General features: G+C 50.4%; 6 protein-coding genes across 6 annotated transcripts; 1 reads left to right on the top strand and 5 right to left on the bottom strand.

The window, feature by feature from the left end:
- Nucleotides 1-755: 755 nt before the first annotated feature.
- Nucleotides 756-2,642, bottom strand: MIND_01180200 (Cytochrome P450; the record flags this gene model as incomplete). The annotated part of the gene is made up of 9 exons (XM_037368315.1): nucleotides 756-825; nucleotides 873-1,046; nucleotides 1,096-1,188; nucleotides 1,233-1,268; nucleotides 1,316-1,361; nucleotides 1,412-1,849; nucleotides 1,894-2,020; nucleotides 2,046-2,506; nucleotides 2,558-2,642. The coding sequence occupies 9 exons, from the start codon at nucleotides 2,640-2,642 to the stop codon at nucleotides 756-758; spliced, it is 1,530 nt and encodes a 509-aa protein (XP_037215241.1).
- A 250-nt stretch (nucleotides 2,643-2,892) lies between these two features.
- On the bottom strand, nucleotides 2,893-5,472 carry MIND_01180100 (MFS general substrate transporter; the record flags this gene model as incomplete). Its single annotated transcript, XM_037368314.1, has 17 exons — nucleotides 2,893-3,064; nucleotides 3,117-3,182; nucleotides 3,234-3,320; nucleotides 3,368-3,517; nucleotides 3,570-3,682; nucleotides 3,735-3,983; nucleotides 4,032-4,049; nucleotides 4,099-4,117; nucleotides 4,169-4,218; nucleotides 4,265-4,325; nucleotides 4,376-4,447; nucleotides 4,502-4,585; nucleotides 4,636-4,666; nucleotides 4,718-4,853; nucleotides 4,906-4,945; nucleotides 4,997-5,238; nucleotides 5,287-5,472. The coding sequence occupies 17 exons, from the start codon at nucleotides 5,470-5,472 to the stop codon at nucleotides 2,893-2,895; spliced, it is 1,776 nt and encodes a 591-aa protein (XP_037215240.1).
- A 1,115-nt stretch (nucleotides 5,473-6,587) lies between these two features.
- Nucleotides 6,588-9,174, bottom strand: MIND_01180000 (Carboxypeptidase; the record flags this gene model as incomplete). The annotated part of the gene is made up of 14 exons (XM_037368313.1): nucleotides 6,588-6,607; nucleotides 6,658-7,135; nucleotides 7,191-7,215; nucleotides 7,268-7,314; nucleotides 7,367-7,798; nucleotides 7,846-7,871; nucleotides 7,921-8,038; nucleotides 8,086-8,179; nucleotides 8,228-8,352; nucleotides 8,397-8,550; nucleotides 8,601-8,691; nucleotides 8,745-8,813; nucleotides 8,862-8,947; nucleotides 8,999-9,174. 14 exons carry the CDS (start codon nucleotides 9,172-9,174, stop codon nucleotides 6,588-6,590), a joined length of 1,941 nt encoding a protein of 646 aa, XP_037215239.1.
- Nucleotides 9,175-9,343: 169 nt separating this feature from the next.
- On the top strand, nucleotides 9,344-10,714 carry MIND_01179900 (DAO domain-containing protein; the record flags this gene model as incomplete). The annotated part of the gene is made up of 3 exons (XM_037368312.1): nucleotides 9,344-9,375; nucleotides 9,419-10,562; nucleotides 10,607-10,714. The coding sequence occupies 3 exons, from the start codon at nucleotides 9,344-9,346 to the stop codon at nucleotides 10,712-10,714; spliced, it is 1,284 nt and encodes a 427-aa protein (XP_037215238.1).
- Nucleotides 10,715-10,785: 71 nt separating this feature from the next.
- MIND_01179800 (uncharacterized protein) lies at nucleotides 10,786-11,297 on the bottom strand (the record flags this gene model as incomplete). The annotated part of the gene is made up of 4 exons (XM_037368311.1): nucleotides 10,786-10,863; nucleotides 10,915-10,934; nucleotides 10,983-11,077; nucleotides 11,125-11,297. The coding sequence occupies 4 exons, from the start codon at nucleotides 11,295-11,297 to the stop codon at nucleotides 10,786-10,788; spliced, it is 366 nt and encodes a 121-aa protein (XP_037215237.1).
- Nucleotides 11,298-12,095: 798 nt separating this feature from the next.
- Nucleotides 12,096-13,007, bottom strand: MIND_01179700 (Short-chain dehydrogenase/reductase family protein; the record flags this gene model as incomplete). The annotated part of the gene is made up of 5 exons (XM_037368310.1): nucleotides 12,096-12,235; nucleotides 12,283-12,563; nucleotides 12,620-12,806; nucleotides 12,858-12,917; nucleotides 12,965-13,007. The coding sequence occupies 5 exons, from the start codon at nucleotides 13,005-13,007 to the stop codon at nucleotides 12,096-12,098; spliced, it is 711 nt and encodes a 236-aa protein (XP_037215236.1).
- Nucleotides 13,008-13,744: the final 737 nt, after the last annotated feature.

Genomic DNA, 13,744 nt, shown 5'->3' with positions numbered 1-13,744 from the left:
CATTTCTTCTGGAAAGTCAATTTCTACGGGTGGTTTTCGTCGGGCTCAACGTCGGCCATGTCCTCGGTGGCTGATGAATTCTGCTCGTGATGTTGCACCAACTTACCAACCACCCACGGGATCCACATATGGTAGCATTTTTCAGCAATCAAATGCAGCGGCAGGGGTTCCAGCCTAGGCGCGCTTCACGACGGAACAGATCATTTGCCCATGGGCGCACAACTGTGAGAGTCATTTCGTGGACTGCATGCTAAAGATGACTGGGATATAGTTCACAAGCGCACAGCGTTAGGGTTCGGATCCGAATTGGAAGAACACTGATATCCTGTGAATGCATTGGAATCCTGCAGCAGAAGTTCCGTTCTCAATTGCAATTCTCAACTACAGCTACGTGCGTGAAAGTCCGAGGAGACTAAACGAGGTGTAATAGTCAATTTTTTCAATTCAAACACGAAGTAATGGCTCAAGTTTGTCCCCGCACTTCAATAGTCCGCGATGCTGATGTACCGACGCCGACAGGGCGATGGCAGGTTGACAAGAAGCAACGATAACCTCACTGAAAGCCCGATAAGAATGCCATGCCAAAATTCATCTTCGACGAAGCAGTTCTGAGACTTCGACAGATTTAGATGTCGTCAGAAACCACCAAAAAAGAGAATGTCCAGCACTCTTTTCCAGACATAATTCCCAGCTGCGTTTCTTTTGAAGAGTACAAGGACAAATCCGAGCTTGGAATCAATGATTATGTTGGCTGGTTACAATCCAATCGCGTCGAGCGCATCAGGCGACCTTGGCGTCAAACTAAACTTGAAGTTGAGCGCAAGCCTGTCGCGAATTTTAGTCGCGAGCTGGAAAATCCCGCTCATACGCACGTAACCAGCCCAGTCCGCCAATCTAAACCCTGCATCGGGTCAATCTCCTGGCCAGCCGTGTCGCGCGCTTGGGAAATATTAAAGAGCGAAAGGCAGTTTGCAATCGCAAGGAAGATTGTTTCTTCGGCAAGAGTCGCGCCAGGACACACGCGGCGACCGAAACCGAAGACAAAACTATCGGAATTGGATTAGAAAGCAGTGTCGGGACGGAATACTGCCGTACTCGAATGGATCGCGTTGCTGTTTGTCGCCCAGGAAGCGGGATGGGTTGAAGACAAATGGTTCTGAGTATAGTTCGGCATCATGGGTGACAGCCCTACAAGTTCAGTCTATGGTGTTGCTAAACAAAACCCAACATACCAGATGTTCGAGATGATCATACTGCCCTTCGGGATTCTACGACATGTGAGCCAGTGGAATGGAATGCGCAAATGGTTCACTACAGGTAGCCCTCATAAATATCGTCCTGGGTAACACTGTGCCGTAGACCTGGCCGTGTAAACCAAATGAAGAGTTCAAATAGTGTAGCACAAACTTACCCATTGGTGCGACTGGTGCCCAGCGAAGAACTTCCTTGATGAGCGCATTGATGTATGGTAACGATGTCTTGTCGTCCGAGTTGATGAGGCGGCCGCGACCAACCACACGATCGATTTCAGCTTGGGCTGCTTTCTGAATCTCAGAGTGTGTCGAAATGAGGAGGAAAAATGATGTGAGTGCAGATGATGTGGTATGAGCGCCGCCAGAGTAGATGGCGCCTGACGTCCACATCAAGTTGTCGGCGTCTTCTTGGCTGGTCTTTTTCTCGTCTTCATCCAAGAAATGTTGGGAGAAGAAGGACGGCTCGGAAGGGCTGGTTTCCAGCTTTTTCTTAGCCCATTCGTACGGAACGTAGACCATTGCATCGAGGATCTTCTTTTTCTCCAGGGCGATGCGATGGAAGGTCGCAGTGGGGAACCATTTCGGCAGAAATCGTACTAAAATGAATCAGGGCATCGTTACAAGAAGATAGAGTACGCACGGAATGGGAAGACCTCCACAAAGTAGAATGGTTGAACGAGTGTGGGCATGGCGCTGTCCGCCTTGTCGATGAGTTGGACAAAATAGTCATTCTCCGCTGGCTCAACAACGTCGTAGCCATACGCAATCTGTGTGGAATGGGTAAGCGATAACAGAGTAGAGTCGAAAACCGGCCTTCAAAGCTATTCCACCCGTGTATGTCGTCAACAACGACTCGAAATCGTTCGCATTCTCTGCAAGGCCCCTCAACAGCCCCTTCAGCCGATTCTCCAACTCTGGACGGTATTTCGTGACGGATCGTTTATTCAATCCAGCAACAAGCATCTTTCGATAACGGGGGAACCGCAAATCGCGCGACGACAGCCCGAACATTGACGCGTCCTGGCCAGCGAGTGTGTGCAGCATCCATGACCTTGGTCGGTCGGAATATATGGAAGCACGCGAATCGAGCAAGTCCAAAACACCCTTGGCAGAGGTGAGGATGATAGTCGTGCGGTTGAAGATTTGGAGTGTCATTATTGGCCCATAGGTCTTGGCCCAGTCAGCGTAAGTGAGCCATTGTTTGGTCTTCGGCAGTTGGTGGAGGTTTCCGGTGAGGAATCGTTTCGGTGGCCCTAGGTATGGCTTGAGGATTTGCCGCAAAATGAGGGTGCAACCGGACGCACCTGGAGGCAATGGAAGCCGTTTTGGCCTTAAGACTCGCCATAATACGACGGGGAGTAAAAGAACGAGGGCGGTAATAGGGAGCATGCGGAGGAGTGGGCCATCTAAGGCTTGGGCGACGTTTTAATGGTGGTGGTCGAAAGATAAGATCAGAGAAAAGCAAGTTCCTGATGGCAATTCAATACTTATTCAGAGTTCAAACCAGATCCTCGCCGAGTGGTTTGGCCATGAGGATCTGCATGGATTGGATTGGATTGGATTTTTACAGCATGAGATGCGCAATAGGCGTAGGACCAGTTAGAAATTTTTTCATTTGTTACTCATGACAATCGCTCATTCAAGTCATAAACTTGTATCGTGGGTCAGAGTCCGGAATCTCAGTACCACTCTCCTCCATCTCTTGCTTTTCGCTGTCCCCCCGCTCCGCCAAGATTTTTTCGTTGCGCCTGTTCAAGTATGCGAGTCGCGTGCGTAAGGTGAACGCGCTGATGGTCGCCAAAGCAAGCATTCTGGGCAACGATGAACCCAACAGCGCAAACTAACTTGTGGACAGACACTTACCCAGCTGCGATGGCGTGGCCCTTGCGGAATTGGTCCTTCGGGTCAAAGTATATTTGCGGGGCCGCGCTGCGAAACAGATGTCAACAAGCTAATCACTGTTCTGCATCACGGGCTCACATCGAGACACAGTTTGAGATGGAGACGATAAACGCGGTTCCAACGCCCCGCTTGGACGTTGGGGAGAATGTGTTCGCTGCCCAGCTCCTGCAAAGAGAGTTATTCGCAGATAGAGGCGGCGTTCCGAGACCTACATAACGAGAGGGAACAAACTATAGTTGGCGCCAACAACAAGGAAGAGGGCGAAGTAGGCCGCGCCGGTACTTTTCTGCACCGATGTTGCCAAGATGATGTACCCCACGAAGGAGGTTATCGTGCTGACCATGACATGGTACCCACGATCCCTAATGGTCAACATGTAAGCGAGGAACGACCGAAAAGGTAGGCGGTCAATACCGCGTCTTGTCGCTATGCCACGCTTGGAAAACGACTGCAAACCAGCCAGCCGCATATGGGGCCACTGTCATTCCTTGCGCGTTGATTGCAGTATAGCCAAGGTTTTTGATGAGCTAAGCTAGAGATCAGACCGCCAGTCAAGAAAAAAAATTGAGCGCAAAATACGGTTGGCAGGAAATAGGACACAGTTGCGGTGCCGATGTTGAAGCTTACATAGATCAACATGAACAGCCACGCATTAAGGTCGGCAACTATCGCCTTGAGACCTTGCCAGCCATTCATTCCGCCATGCGAGGTCGGTTTCTGATCACGATTTAGACGTGCTTGCGCGATCGCGCGCTCACGTGGTGTCAAGAACGTTGCAGAGAAGGGGAATGACGGGAGGAAGAACAGGATGGCGAAGGCCATGATGATCTATGATTGAGATTAGACAAGATTGTGTTAGCGATTGGCAAGACGAACTGTGGGAATAGCTTCAATCTTGAAAATAAACGAGTTAGAGCGTGTGGAAGGACGAAGCCATGCTTACGAGGAAAAGGAACTGCCAGCTAAGCAGTATAAGTTAGATGGTTGTGCAAAGTATGAGACGACAAACACACCCATCTAGCAAAGATGTCTTCGCCCGAACCAGACCAAATGCAAGTAAGCCCTTCCATGTAATCAGCAACACTGCTGAAGGCTCGAGTTTAGCGTACTCCGATGGCGCCGGGCAGTGTTCCAGTCATGCAGAAGCTGATACGGAGGGCCAATTCATGCCTATAAACACAAGTTAGAAGGTTGTCCGTCAAGAAGGGATGCTGACACACTTCTTATACCAGAAGGAGAGATAATAGATCATGCCCGCATAGTACCCAGCCTCGCCGATGCCCATCAACACGCTGGAGTCCATTCAAACAACCGGTCGTGAGCAAGTTCCAAGGCAATTCACGTACCGCAGCACCAGAAGCGCCGGGTATCCTTTGGCGTAAACAACACTCAAACTGGCGATCCCCCAGAAATTGAGAGCCAAGAAAAAGCTGTCGAGGGAGTCAACTTTTGGATGAAAGATCAGCTGAACGGAGCAGACAATCGATTCGCGCCGATGTATCGTTGGAGGACTGAGAAGAATCGATTGATGCGTGCCGCCGAGAAGGGAAGACTCAACGTACTATTCGCGGGAATCTCAAGCAAACAGTATCCAACGTAGAAGATACTAAGTGCGAGGGTCCATTTGTTGTTGTCGGTGCTACAAAAAGTATGATTCAATGCTGGATTCAATGCGATGAGACAGATAGCATACATCCCCTGCCAATCACAGGTAAGTCATAGAGCCGGCCCAGGACCATGGCGCACTCACAAAATGCTTGTTGAACGGAGCGAGGGTATGTGCATTCCCACTTGACACACACGAGAGTCAGCTTTGGGGAAAAGACAGCCGGCGCTCTCACATGTTAGTACGATCTGGCAGGTCCATGTCAGTAGACGCGTGCAGAAGAAGCGCGTTGCGCACCAAATTGATTGACTGGTCGGGTTGGCGAGCGCCTACGTGAGTTGTGGGAGAGAGCGCGGGGTTAAAGCTCACATATATATCTAGAACGATGTAAGGAACAATTGACGCGAGAGACGAGAGAGCGTACGAAAAAATGATAAGGCTGAGCACAGTTATATCGATTTTGCGGCGAACTTTCTTCTGCACTGTGGTTCAACATAGCGTCCAGATCGAGTAAAAGCCAAGTACCTCTTCCTCCTCAGTAAACTCAACAGTCTCTGCATCGCGATGGCAGGCGTCGGCATAGGCCTGGTCCAGTGGGGAAAAGAAGTGGGCTCGTTTAGCCTTGGGACCCAGCTGAGACTGATAGTAAGTCCCCTCCGTGTTTGTCGGCGATGCAAAGCTGCTTCGTTCGTCCGAGTCCTTGGATTCCATTGAGGCAAGAGAAGGAAAGCAAGGTGGCCCAAACCTTCGGTTGTTTGGACCGGAGCTTTATATAGCTGGTGCGGGGTGGACTCTTTACCAAAGAATTGACAAGCGCCGCCAAACGCGGTCAGCTGCACGCGCTTCGCACCGCGCATCAACGTGGACGTTGATTCCGAATTCACGTTCTCATCACCAATCGAACAAGTGAGCCAAAAATAGTGTCGCAATAGTAGGGACGGCCAAAAGATTTCAAGCCCGGACCGGTGCCAAGGATTTTCAGAGAGTCCTTTGCGCTCTACCACCACTACTCGGACCCTAGCTGACGATCGACCTCATCGACCCAGCTGACCCAACTGTCCGTCTCTGATTGCTCCCCAGTTGGCCCCACAACCCGGCCACCGACCCAAACGCAACATTCCCCGATGCATTTCACAACAGCCTGAACATCCTCAGATGACACCCCTAATCTCCGCAAACCACGTAGATGCCAGAGAGAAGGAGCCTTCAGTCCTTGCGCCATAATGCCGCTTGCTGTCACCAAACTGGTCTCGACCTCCGACAGCACGGTGTGGTCAGATAGGAACAGGCCGTATATCACGCTCTCCTCGAGCCAGCGGAAGTCTGCTTCATGGCTGCCCCATGATGCCATAATCGCTGGCAGGTGCTCACGATATGGTGCAGCCGGGCTTGTCACCTCCAAATCGGGACAGCTGACTAATGGCTGACTAAGCCGCTCAATCCCAGGGCAGACAAATTTTTTGAAGAAAATTTTGAGGAGGCACAGTGGCACTAGACTGTGTTTCAGTAGACACAATTCAGTGATGGGAGCACTGAACATTGTAGTTGATTGACACTTATAATGGTGGCTTGGGGTGCAAGAATCCCCAGGTGCAGGTGTGTCAATTCAGCTCCCAGAGGTATAAGTCCCACCATTGTGTTCCGGAGACACTAGCACATCAATTTAAGGCTTAAAATAATATATATTTTGTGTGTTGCGAGCCACCATCAGCCAGGTTATGTGTATGTCACATGACGCTTATATAAGGCTTATATAAGCCCGCTCAATTGGTAAGCCTTGAAATTTTACCCTGTAGGTTTGAGGGCAAACCCTCTAATAGAGTTGTTTATAGGTCTGATACAATAACTTTCATAAGAGGAATAAGCTATATCTACATCAGACATTGAGCTCATCACCTTGTCCAAAAGTGGATGTGACAAGCCCGGCTGCACCATAGAGCTTTTGGATGTGTGTTGCGCCGCGGTTAGTGATGGGGGCATTCGGCGCGACATCGAGATTCCCCGACTGGTATCTTTCCGAGAGAATAGGTGCTGGACCGTTGTTATTATCGTTCCATCTCGGGTTTTTGAATGTGGACAGATTGTCCGGAAATACACCCATCGACTGTTCTGCTGTGCTAAGCGAGGCAAGAGCGGTGATGACCAGAGGAATGCCAATGAGTGTCCACTCTTTAAGGAGCACATCGCGGAGGTGTAGCGATACGGTCTTGGGGTCATCCCCTGCGACGTGGGTGAAAAGCGGCCCCAAGAGCGTTGGATGGCCCAGAGCAGTCAAGGTCGATGCTGGAAGTATGTAGGCAGCACTTGGGGGAAGCGACGCAGGCAGCAGCTGGCGTATTCGGGACAACAGAGCAGGAAGATTCTGTGCCGACATCTGAAGGTGAAAGTAGGACGTGAAGTGGTACGGCCATCACATGACATCAATTGACCAAATTGAGAAGATCCAAGAGGAAACTAAGTACCAGTAATAACCACCATGTATTACTACAACAGACGCCGATCTAACCAGGCCGAAAGCATTTCAAGTGACTCCTCCGGAACATCATGGGGGACGTGGAAAGAAACATTAGCCATTCTGCGAACAGAGGAAAGGAAAACTACTTATCATATGTCCCGCACCATATAGCGTTACGAACGCCAGCGGTAGCCCCTCACTCTGCTTCACCTCTCCGGCCTTCGTGCCTTTCCCGCCAGCGCTCCAGGCCGCCCATTCCAATGCTCGATATTCCTTTGCCCCACTCCATTCTAGTTTGTCGACCCACATCCGATTGGCCGCCCAATTGCACTGCCAGTCCAGTGTTCCCGCGTATATAAGCACACGAACTCCGCGCTCGAGAAGACCAGCAATGTAGAAGTGGTTTGGGACAGCCCATTTGTCTAGATGCGAGACAAAGAGTCGGCTGACAGTGTTGGAACAGCCGACAAATGGTGTTGGCACGGATGTGTCTACACCCAGAGCTTCTCGGATAGTAGAGTTGGACAGATAATTTGCTATCGCGTCTCCTTCGAGGTAACAGCCACTGGAGCCGAGGCACGGCTAAAATCGAAAGTAAGCTTGTGACTGAACGATGGCGGAAGTGAGACCTTGGAAATATCGTAGACGTTTCGACCTATGGGAAATATAAGCAAACAAGCATCAACAAGCCATCATGGATTGACCTGTTGCCCACATTGCAGTCGACAAGTGGGTGTCGCAGAATGCTACTGCTGCAGCGCAGTCGACCATGTCAAATTTATCGATGCAACCATCCTTCATAAGCTTTTGGCAACGAGGAAGCTGTTAAAGAGTATTAGACGGAGTTACGCGGGGTTTGCGTCCCTTACCGCAGTTTTCATCCTGACACAATTACCGATTGTTTGGAAAGGCACGTCTAACGCGGCCCGACCACATTCGATTTCGTATCGTCCAGGATATAATCTTCAGAAAAGTGAGCACAATGAGAGGCGGGGAAGCCAAAGCACCCACGTAGAGATGTCTGTTATCCCATTACCTATGATAACACTCTGTAGGTTTATAACTGGTCGTCCCTCGATTGTCGCAAGCTTGTTCTGGTCGTAAATTTCGCTTGCAAAGACAGGTAAATATCGACCCTGCGTGAATTCAAGATCAAGTAACGGTGTGTGAATAGCTTTACCCCATATGACTCCCCGGACAAGTGCAAGGCGCGACCCTCGAATTGCGGAAATGCTTCGAAAAACAGGGATATAAAGGAGTAAATGTTCTTCGCGGCCTGTTCTGTCGTCTCTACGGTCTCACCGAAGTCGGCATAGGAAAAACCAACGCCAACCCTATAGACTTGGGTGAAAACAAATCAAGTGAGAGTAAGTACCAAACAAACGGTTGATCCAGGAAGAAAATGTTCGTGAAGCTGTTCCATGAATAGGGATTAAAGGTCGTGCCATTGGAGTCAAGGTCGATGTTGCAAGGGCCTAAGGTTCTGAAGTCGGTAAAAGAAATCCCAGAATGGACGACAAGTTCCCACCTAATTCCATGAGTAGCCCTGTGGCGGAAGAGCAGCCTGGACCGCCGTTTATCCACATCACGACATCGTCTGGGCTCCATTTAGCGGTTGAAAGAGCGAAGGAAAGAACTGTGATACCAGTAGCAGGGTCTCTCCGACTCTCGAAGAAATAAAAAAACAAATGTTTTGCCCCTTCGTCCACATCGAGGTAGCCCGTATAAACGCTTGACTGGCGTATGAACAAACGTGGAAGCCCAAACTGTGGCCATATTCACTTGACAGTGGGGTCGCAGAATGCGGTCTGCTTGATTCGGATACGATGATCGGGGAAACGCGCATTGGTGAGGGTCGTAAAGTCGCGATGGCCGATGGAAGACATATGGAGGGGCATTTGCGTGCTATATGCACTGGCGGCGAATGCCAAAGCAGTGAAGAGATGACCGAATAACATGGTGGTGAGAAGTAAGATTCAAACAGTCATCATCTGAAAGCGGATTGGATGGTGTCCACCGTGTCCTGAAAGTATGACTGATAGTATTAGCCTACAGCAAAATTATCTAAGAGCATACTTAGTAGTTGGGCAACGGTATAGATATGATAAGTAGCAGGTCTGTAAGTCGATGAAGTCGGATGAACACGCTAAGGGTCCCAGGTTGGTTCGAGGGCAGGTCAGCGGCCCGCCTTGATGTGATCAGTTTATCATGTTCTTCTATTCGCACTTCCACCTTCTCCTCAACGTTGATGTCCGCTAGCACCCATGCCGCGCGTCATATCATCATCGTCGGCGGAGGCATTATAGGGTGCACCACAGCATACTACCTGACACGGCATCCCTGTTTTCACAATTCCACAATAACCTTACTCGAAGCATCGCATCACGGAGCAGCGCAAGGCGCTAGTGGGAAAGCGGGTGGTCTGGTCGCCCGCTGGGCGTATCCGAAAGAGATTGTTGATGTCTCTTTTGAGGAACACGTGAAGCTTGCGAAGGAGCATGGCGGACAGGACCGTTGGGGCTGGCGGTTTGTGGATGTGGGAAGCTGGGAAGGGCGCGGTGAAGTTTTGGAACAAGAGGAAGACCCGGGTAACCTTGCGCGGAAGAAGAGTCTCGAGAAGACGCGTGGGCTGACTGTGGACAGCGGCACTCGCACACAGAAGGGACTGCCAGACGATCTGATTTGGGTCAAGGAGCACCTGACGGAGTCGTATTCGCCGATGGCTCGATCTGGGGCAACAGCACAAGTCCATCCGTATCTTTTCACCACAAGTATGCTTGAGCTGGCGAAAGAGAAGGGTCTGCAAGTCAAAATTGGCTGCGCAGCGACTAAACTTGTTTACTCGAGCACCAACCAAATCACTAGTGTCGAATATAAAGACTCGACGGGAAGTGGGTCTATTACCGCGACAGATGTCATCATCTGCGCCGGTGCTTGGTCACCCAATTTGATCCCTGGTCTCCCTATTGAAGGCACGAGAGCCCACAGCGTTGTAATTCGAACGCCGCCAACCAAGCCAATCGCGCCATACGTCCTGTTCACGGAGATCACATGTATAGGACAAGGAGTCAACACACCGGAAATCTATGCTCGGCCTGATGGAACCGTTTATGCCTGTGGGCCTGGTGACGAGTCGCCGCTTCCCGACAATGTCGATGATGTTGTCGTTGATTCCACTGCTTGTCAGGTCTTGTTGCGCAACGTCTCCAGTATATCCGACCAACTGCGAGACGGCGAGGTGGAAAAGCGTCAGGCGTGTTTTCTGCCAGTCTCAAGTGTTGGTGGCGGGCCGATTATTGGCCAGAGGTCTCCTGGCCTCTACATCGCGACAGGACATACGTGCTGGGTAATATTTTCATCCATCATGATCTTCTCTAACACAGTACTTAGGGAATCAGCAATGCTCCAGGCACCGCGAAGGCAATTTCTGAGCTGGTTCTCGACGGCAAGATTCGTTGCGCTAACCTCAAGTCGCTCCAGCCCTCCAAGTTTTTCTGACGTTCCAACTATGTAGCAAACAAATGACCCAGTGTATATCAACAACGACAATTTTGTAGCGCTACTTGTGATCAAACTGGGGTAGCACCCAGCGAGAGGGCAACATCCAACGCGAAGGTGAACAAGCTTCCTTCCGCGCCATCGAATTGCTATTTCATACTCAGTGAGCTGGATAGAACATCTTAGGCTGATAAACGTACGCATTGCACTTCAGCTCTCGCTGAAACACAGTCAATCAGTGCCGGCGACAAGACTGGGAACCGCTTACAATCGTTGCGGGGCTGGGTAATGCCAACCGAACCGAAGTCAAAGATGAGACCTTGGTCGATGGCCGGCTGCCAGCTTTCGCAAGCGTTGAGGTATCTACACCACTCTCAGTCAAAAGTTGCTTCGCAGTAAGCAGCACCTACTCGTCCCAGAACGTGAACTCCTCGACATCGCTTGGGATGTTGATCACGATGGGAGGGATGTCGGTCGCAGCGACGAGCGCAGCGCCGGGCTTTGCGCGAAGCGTGACGACCTTTTTGGAGCCGTAGGCGTATCCGATGGCGGCGAGCAAGAGAGGCAAGACTGTGAAGCGCATATCTGAGCTGGGTCTAAAGAATGCACCTAGGGGATGCGGCCTTTTAAAACGTTCGCTGCACCACGTGTATTGGCCCTGGCGAGCGGAAAGCTGTAGGATTCCAGCAACGAGGAAGACTGAACTTGATGCTTGAAGCTTCAGCGAGGCCTTCTTGGAAGACGGGCCCGCGTTAATCTATTGTGATTACTGTGCTGGCGCCGATATCAGTACATGCTCAACAGAACCGTGAGCTGCCGAAAGGTGATTTAAATTCAAGTTTGCAAGACCTGAGTAATCCGCAGCAAGTGATGCTGTCCGCCTACGCTGTTATAAACATCTCTCTGAGAGTTTGTACCAATTGGCAATATAGAGTCAAAATGGCGGCTGTCGTTTCCGGCGGCCACTGGAAAGCGAGAGAAAGTTGTCTTCGGATCCAAGTTGCCCACTTGGCTACCTTGAAGTTACTAGTACAAGGCAGTAGATTGAGATGAACATTGTTTGCATATGCATGTAGTTGAGCTTCCTTTAGCTCTTCGCATCCCATGTCTGCAGTACAATCAAGGCAAACCATGAAGTCAGGAGTGGGGGGTGCTTTCGCGGTAATGAAGGATAATCAAGATAAGATAATCTAAACCGGCCCGGCTGCCGCGATCTCAAACATAACTTATCAGACTGCATCCATTTGCAGAAGTTCGAAGCGTGTTTGTTCAAGTTTAGATGATTCCCATTATTGGCAGCACTGAGTATATAGCAGGATTTCTGCTAGTACCATTTTACAAAGACGGGGAAATGATAAGATAAGATGTGGCTATCCAACGTTTACCACTCGATAGGTCCGGAGGCCTTGAAGAACACGCCCGTTGTTCCGGTCTGCTCGAGTGCAGTTCTCACTATAATCTTGCATCCCTCAGAAGGATGCAAATCTCCGGCATACCCAGTGATATTAGTGGTGTTATAACCTGTCAGAGCGTGAACACGAAGAAAACACGGACAGGACCAAAAATACCTGGGCAAATTGAGACGACGCGCACGCCGCTCCCTTTCTGCTCCTCCTCGATAGCCCAGGCCAGCGTCAGCTGGTTCAGCGCGGCTTTGCTCGAGTTGTAGGCGGGGAACTGCGGCGGCACGGGCCGTTTGGTGTGGCCTGCTAGCGAGCCGAGTTCGGAAGAAATGTTGAGAATGCTTCCGTTTTTGTTCATGAGCGGACGCAGAGCGGCTGTCAGGTTGACGGTACCAAACACGTTGACCGCGTAGACCTCTTCGAAGTTGGGCGTGAGTATACCCGCGCTGGATTAATATTTCATGAGCAATCGTTCTATGGACACAAAGATACTTTGACTTACTTGTTGATGAGCACATCGAGGCCAGCCAGGTTGCGTTTCTTGAGCTCTTGTGCAATCACATCCCGCGCAGTGCTAATCGAGTTGGCATCCGTGATGTCCAGCTGGATAGGTAAGACAACGGATCCAGGATGTATTCCTGCCGAAAACTTCTCGATAGCCTCTTTCCCAGCAACAAGTTTCCGAGAGCCTGAAGTAAACGAAGATCTAGGAGGAATGCCAATGCAATGAGTGAACACACCTAAGAACACCAGAACATTCGGTGTTGACGCCAGCTGGTGGACCGTATGGTACCCCAGACCTTTCGACACGATAAAAAAGGACAGATCACGGTCTGAGAACACACACCTTGGTTGGCGCCAGACACGACGATACTTCGTAGATTGGACATCTGAGTCAACGCTGACTTGAATCCTAGTCGAGGAGCTAAGATTTGCAGAATGGCGATAGCAAATGCGTGTTTTATAGTGCCAGCCTGAGCCTGAGCGCCGACCCATTGATATGCTTTTCCCTTCTCAGCTTCCCGAGCCTGCGCTCGCTGACACGCCGGTTAACCGGATAGCGCTTTCCGGAAGGCCCGTCCCTGCCCGTGCGCTCCTATGTACTTACAAACCATAAAGGTGACGCTCGCGTTTTTCGTCTAACGCGAGTGCTTCCGTTGGCGATCCGGTGACAAAACCATGACTATGATCTGTAGATGAAGGGTCGGAGTTGGCGCAGTGAAGGTGGGACCGACACACTGTATCTGCGCTAACGGGAATGCTGTGAGAACCTCGAAGGCCATTATTGGGTTCAAGTTGTGGACCGATCTGTCACGAACTGTCACGGAGCACGTGGCCTCTGCAGCCAACTCGAGCAGACCAAGCAGACTCTGCATATGTCTCGAACTCTTCTCAAACACGCGCCAAATATTTAGAACTCATTGTATCTCTGCAGCTGTAAACTTGGATGACGATGACGAACCATCAACAATGCCAGTGAAAGGGATTTCTGTGCTTCAGATCTACTTCGAGAAACAGATGTCGAATTCTTGTCTAAGTGTTGACTAGTAGTAGTACAAGCGGGTATTAAACAATATCTACAACATAGATAATCATACGCCAAATGCAAAAGATCCAAGAAACTTCC

This window comes from Mycena indigotica (assembly GCF_014461135.1).
Source record: "Mycena indigotica strain 171206Taipei chromosome Unknown Mind.scaff0011, whole genome shotgun sequence".
Classification (NCBI taxonomy): Eukaryota; Fungi; Basidiomycota; class Agaricomycetes; order Agaricales; family Mycenaceae; genus Mycena; species Mycena indigotica.
The sequence above is the reverse complement of the archived record's forward strand: the minus strand, read 5'-3'. Positions and strand labels throughout refer to the sequence as shown.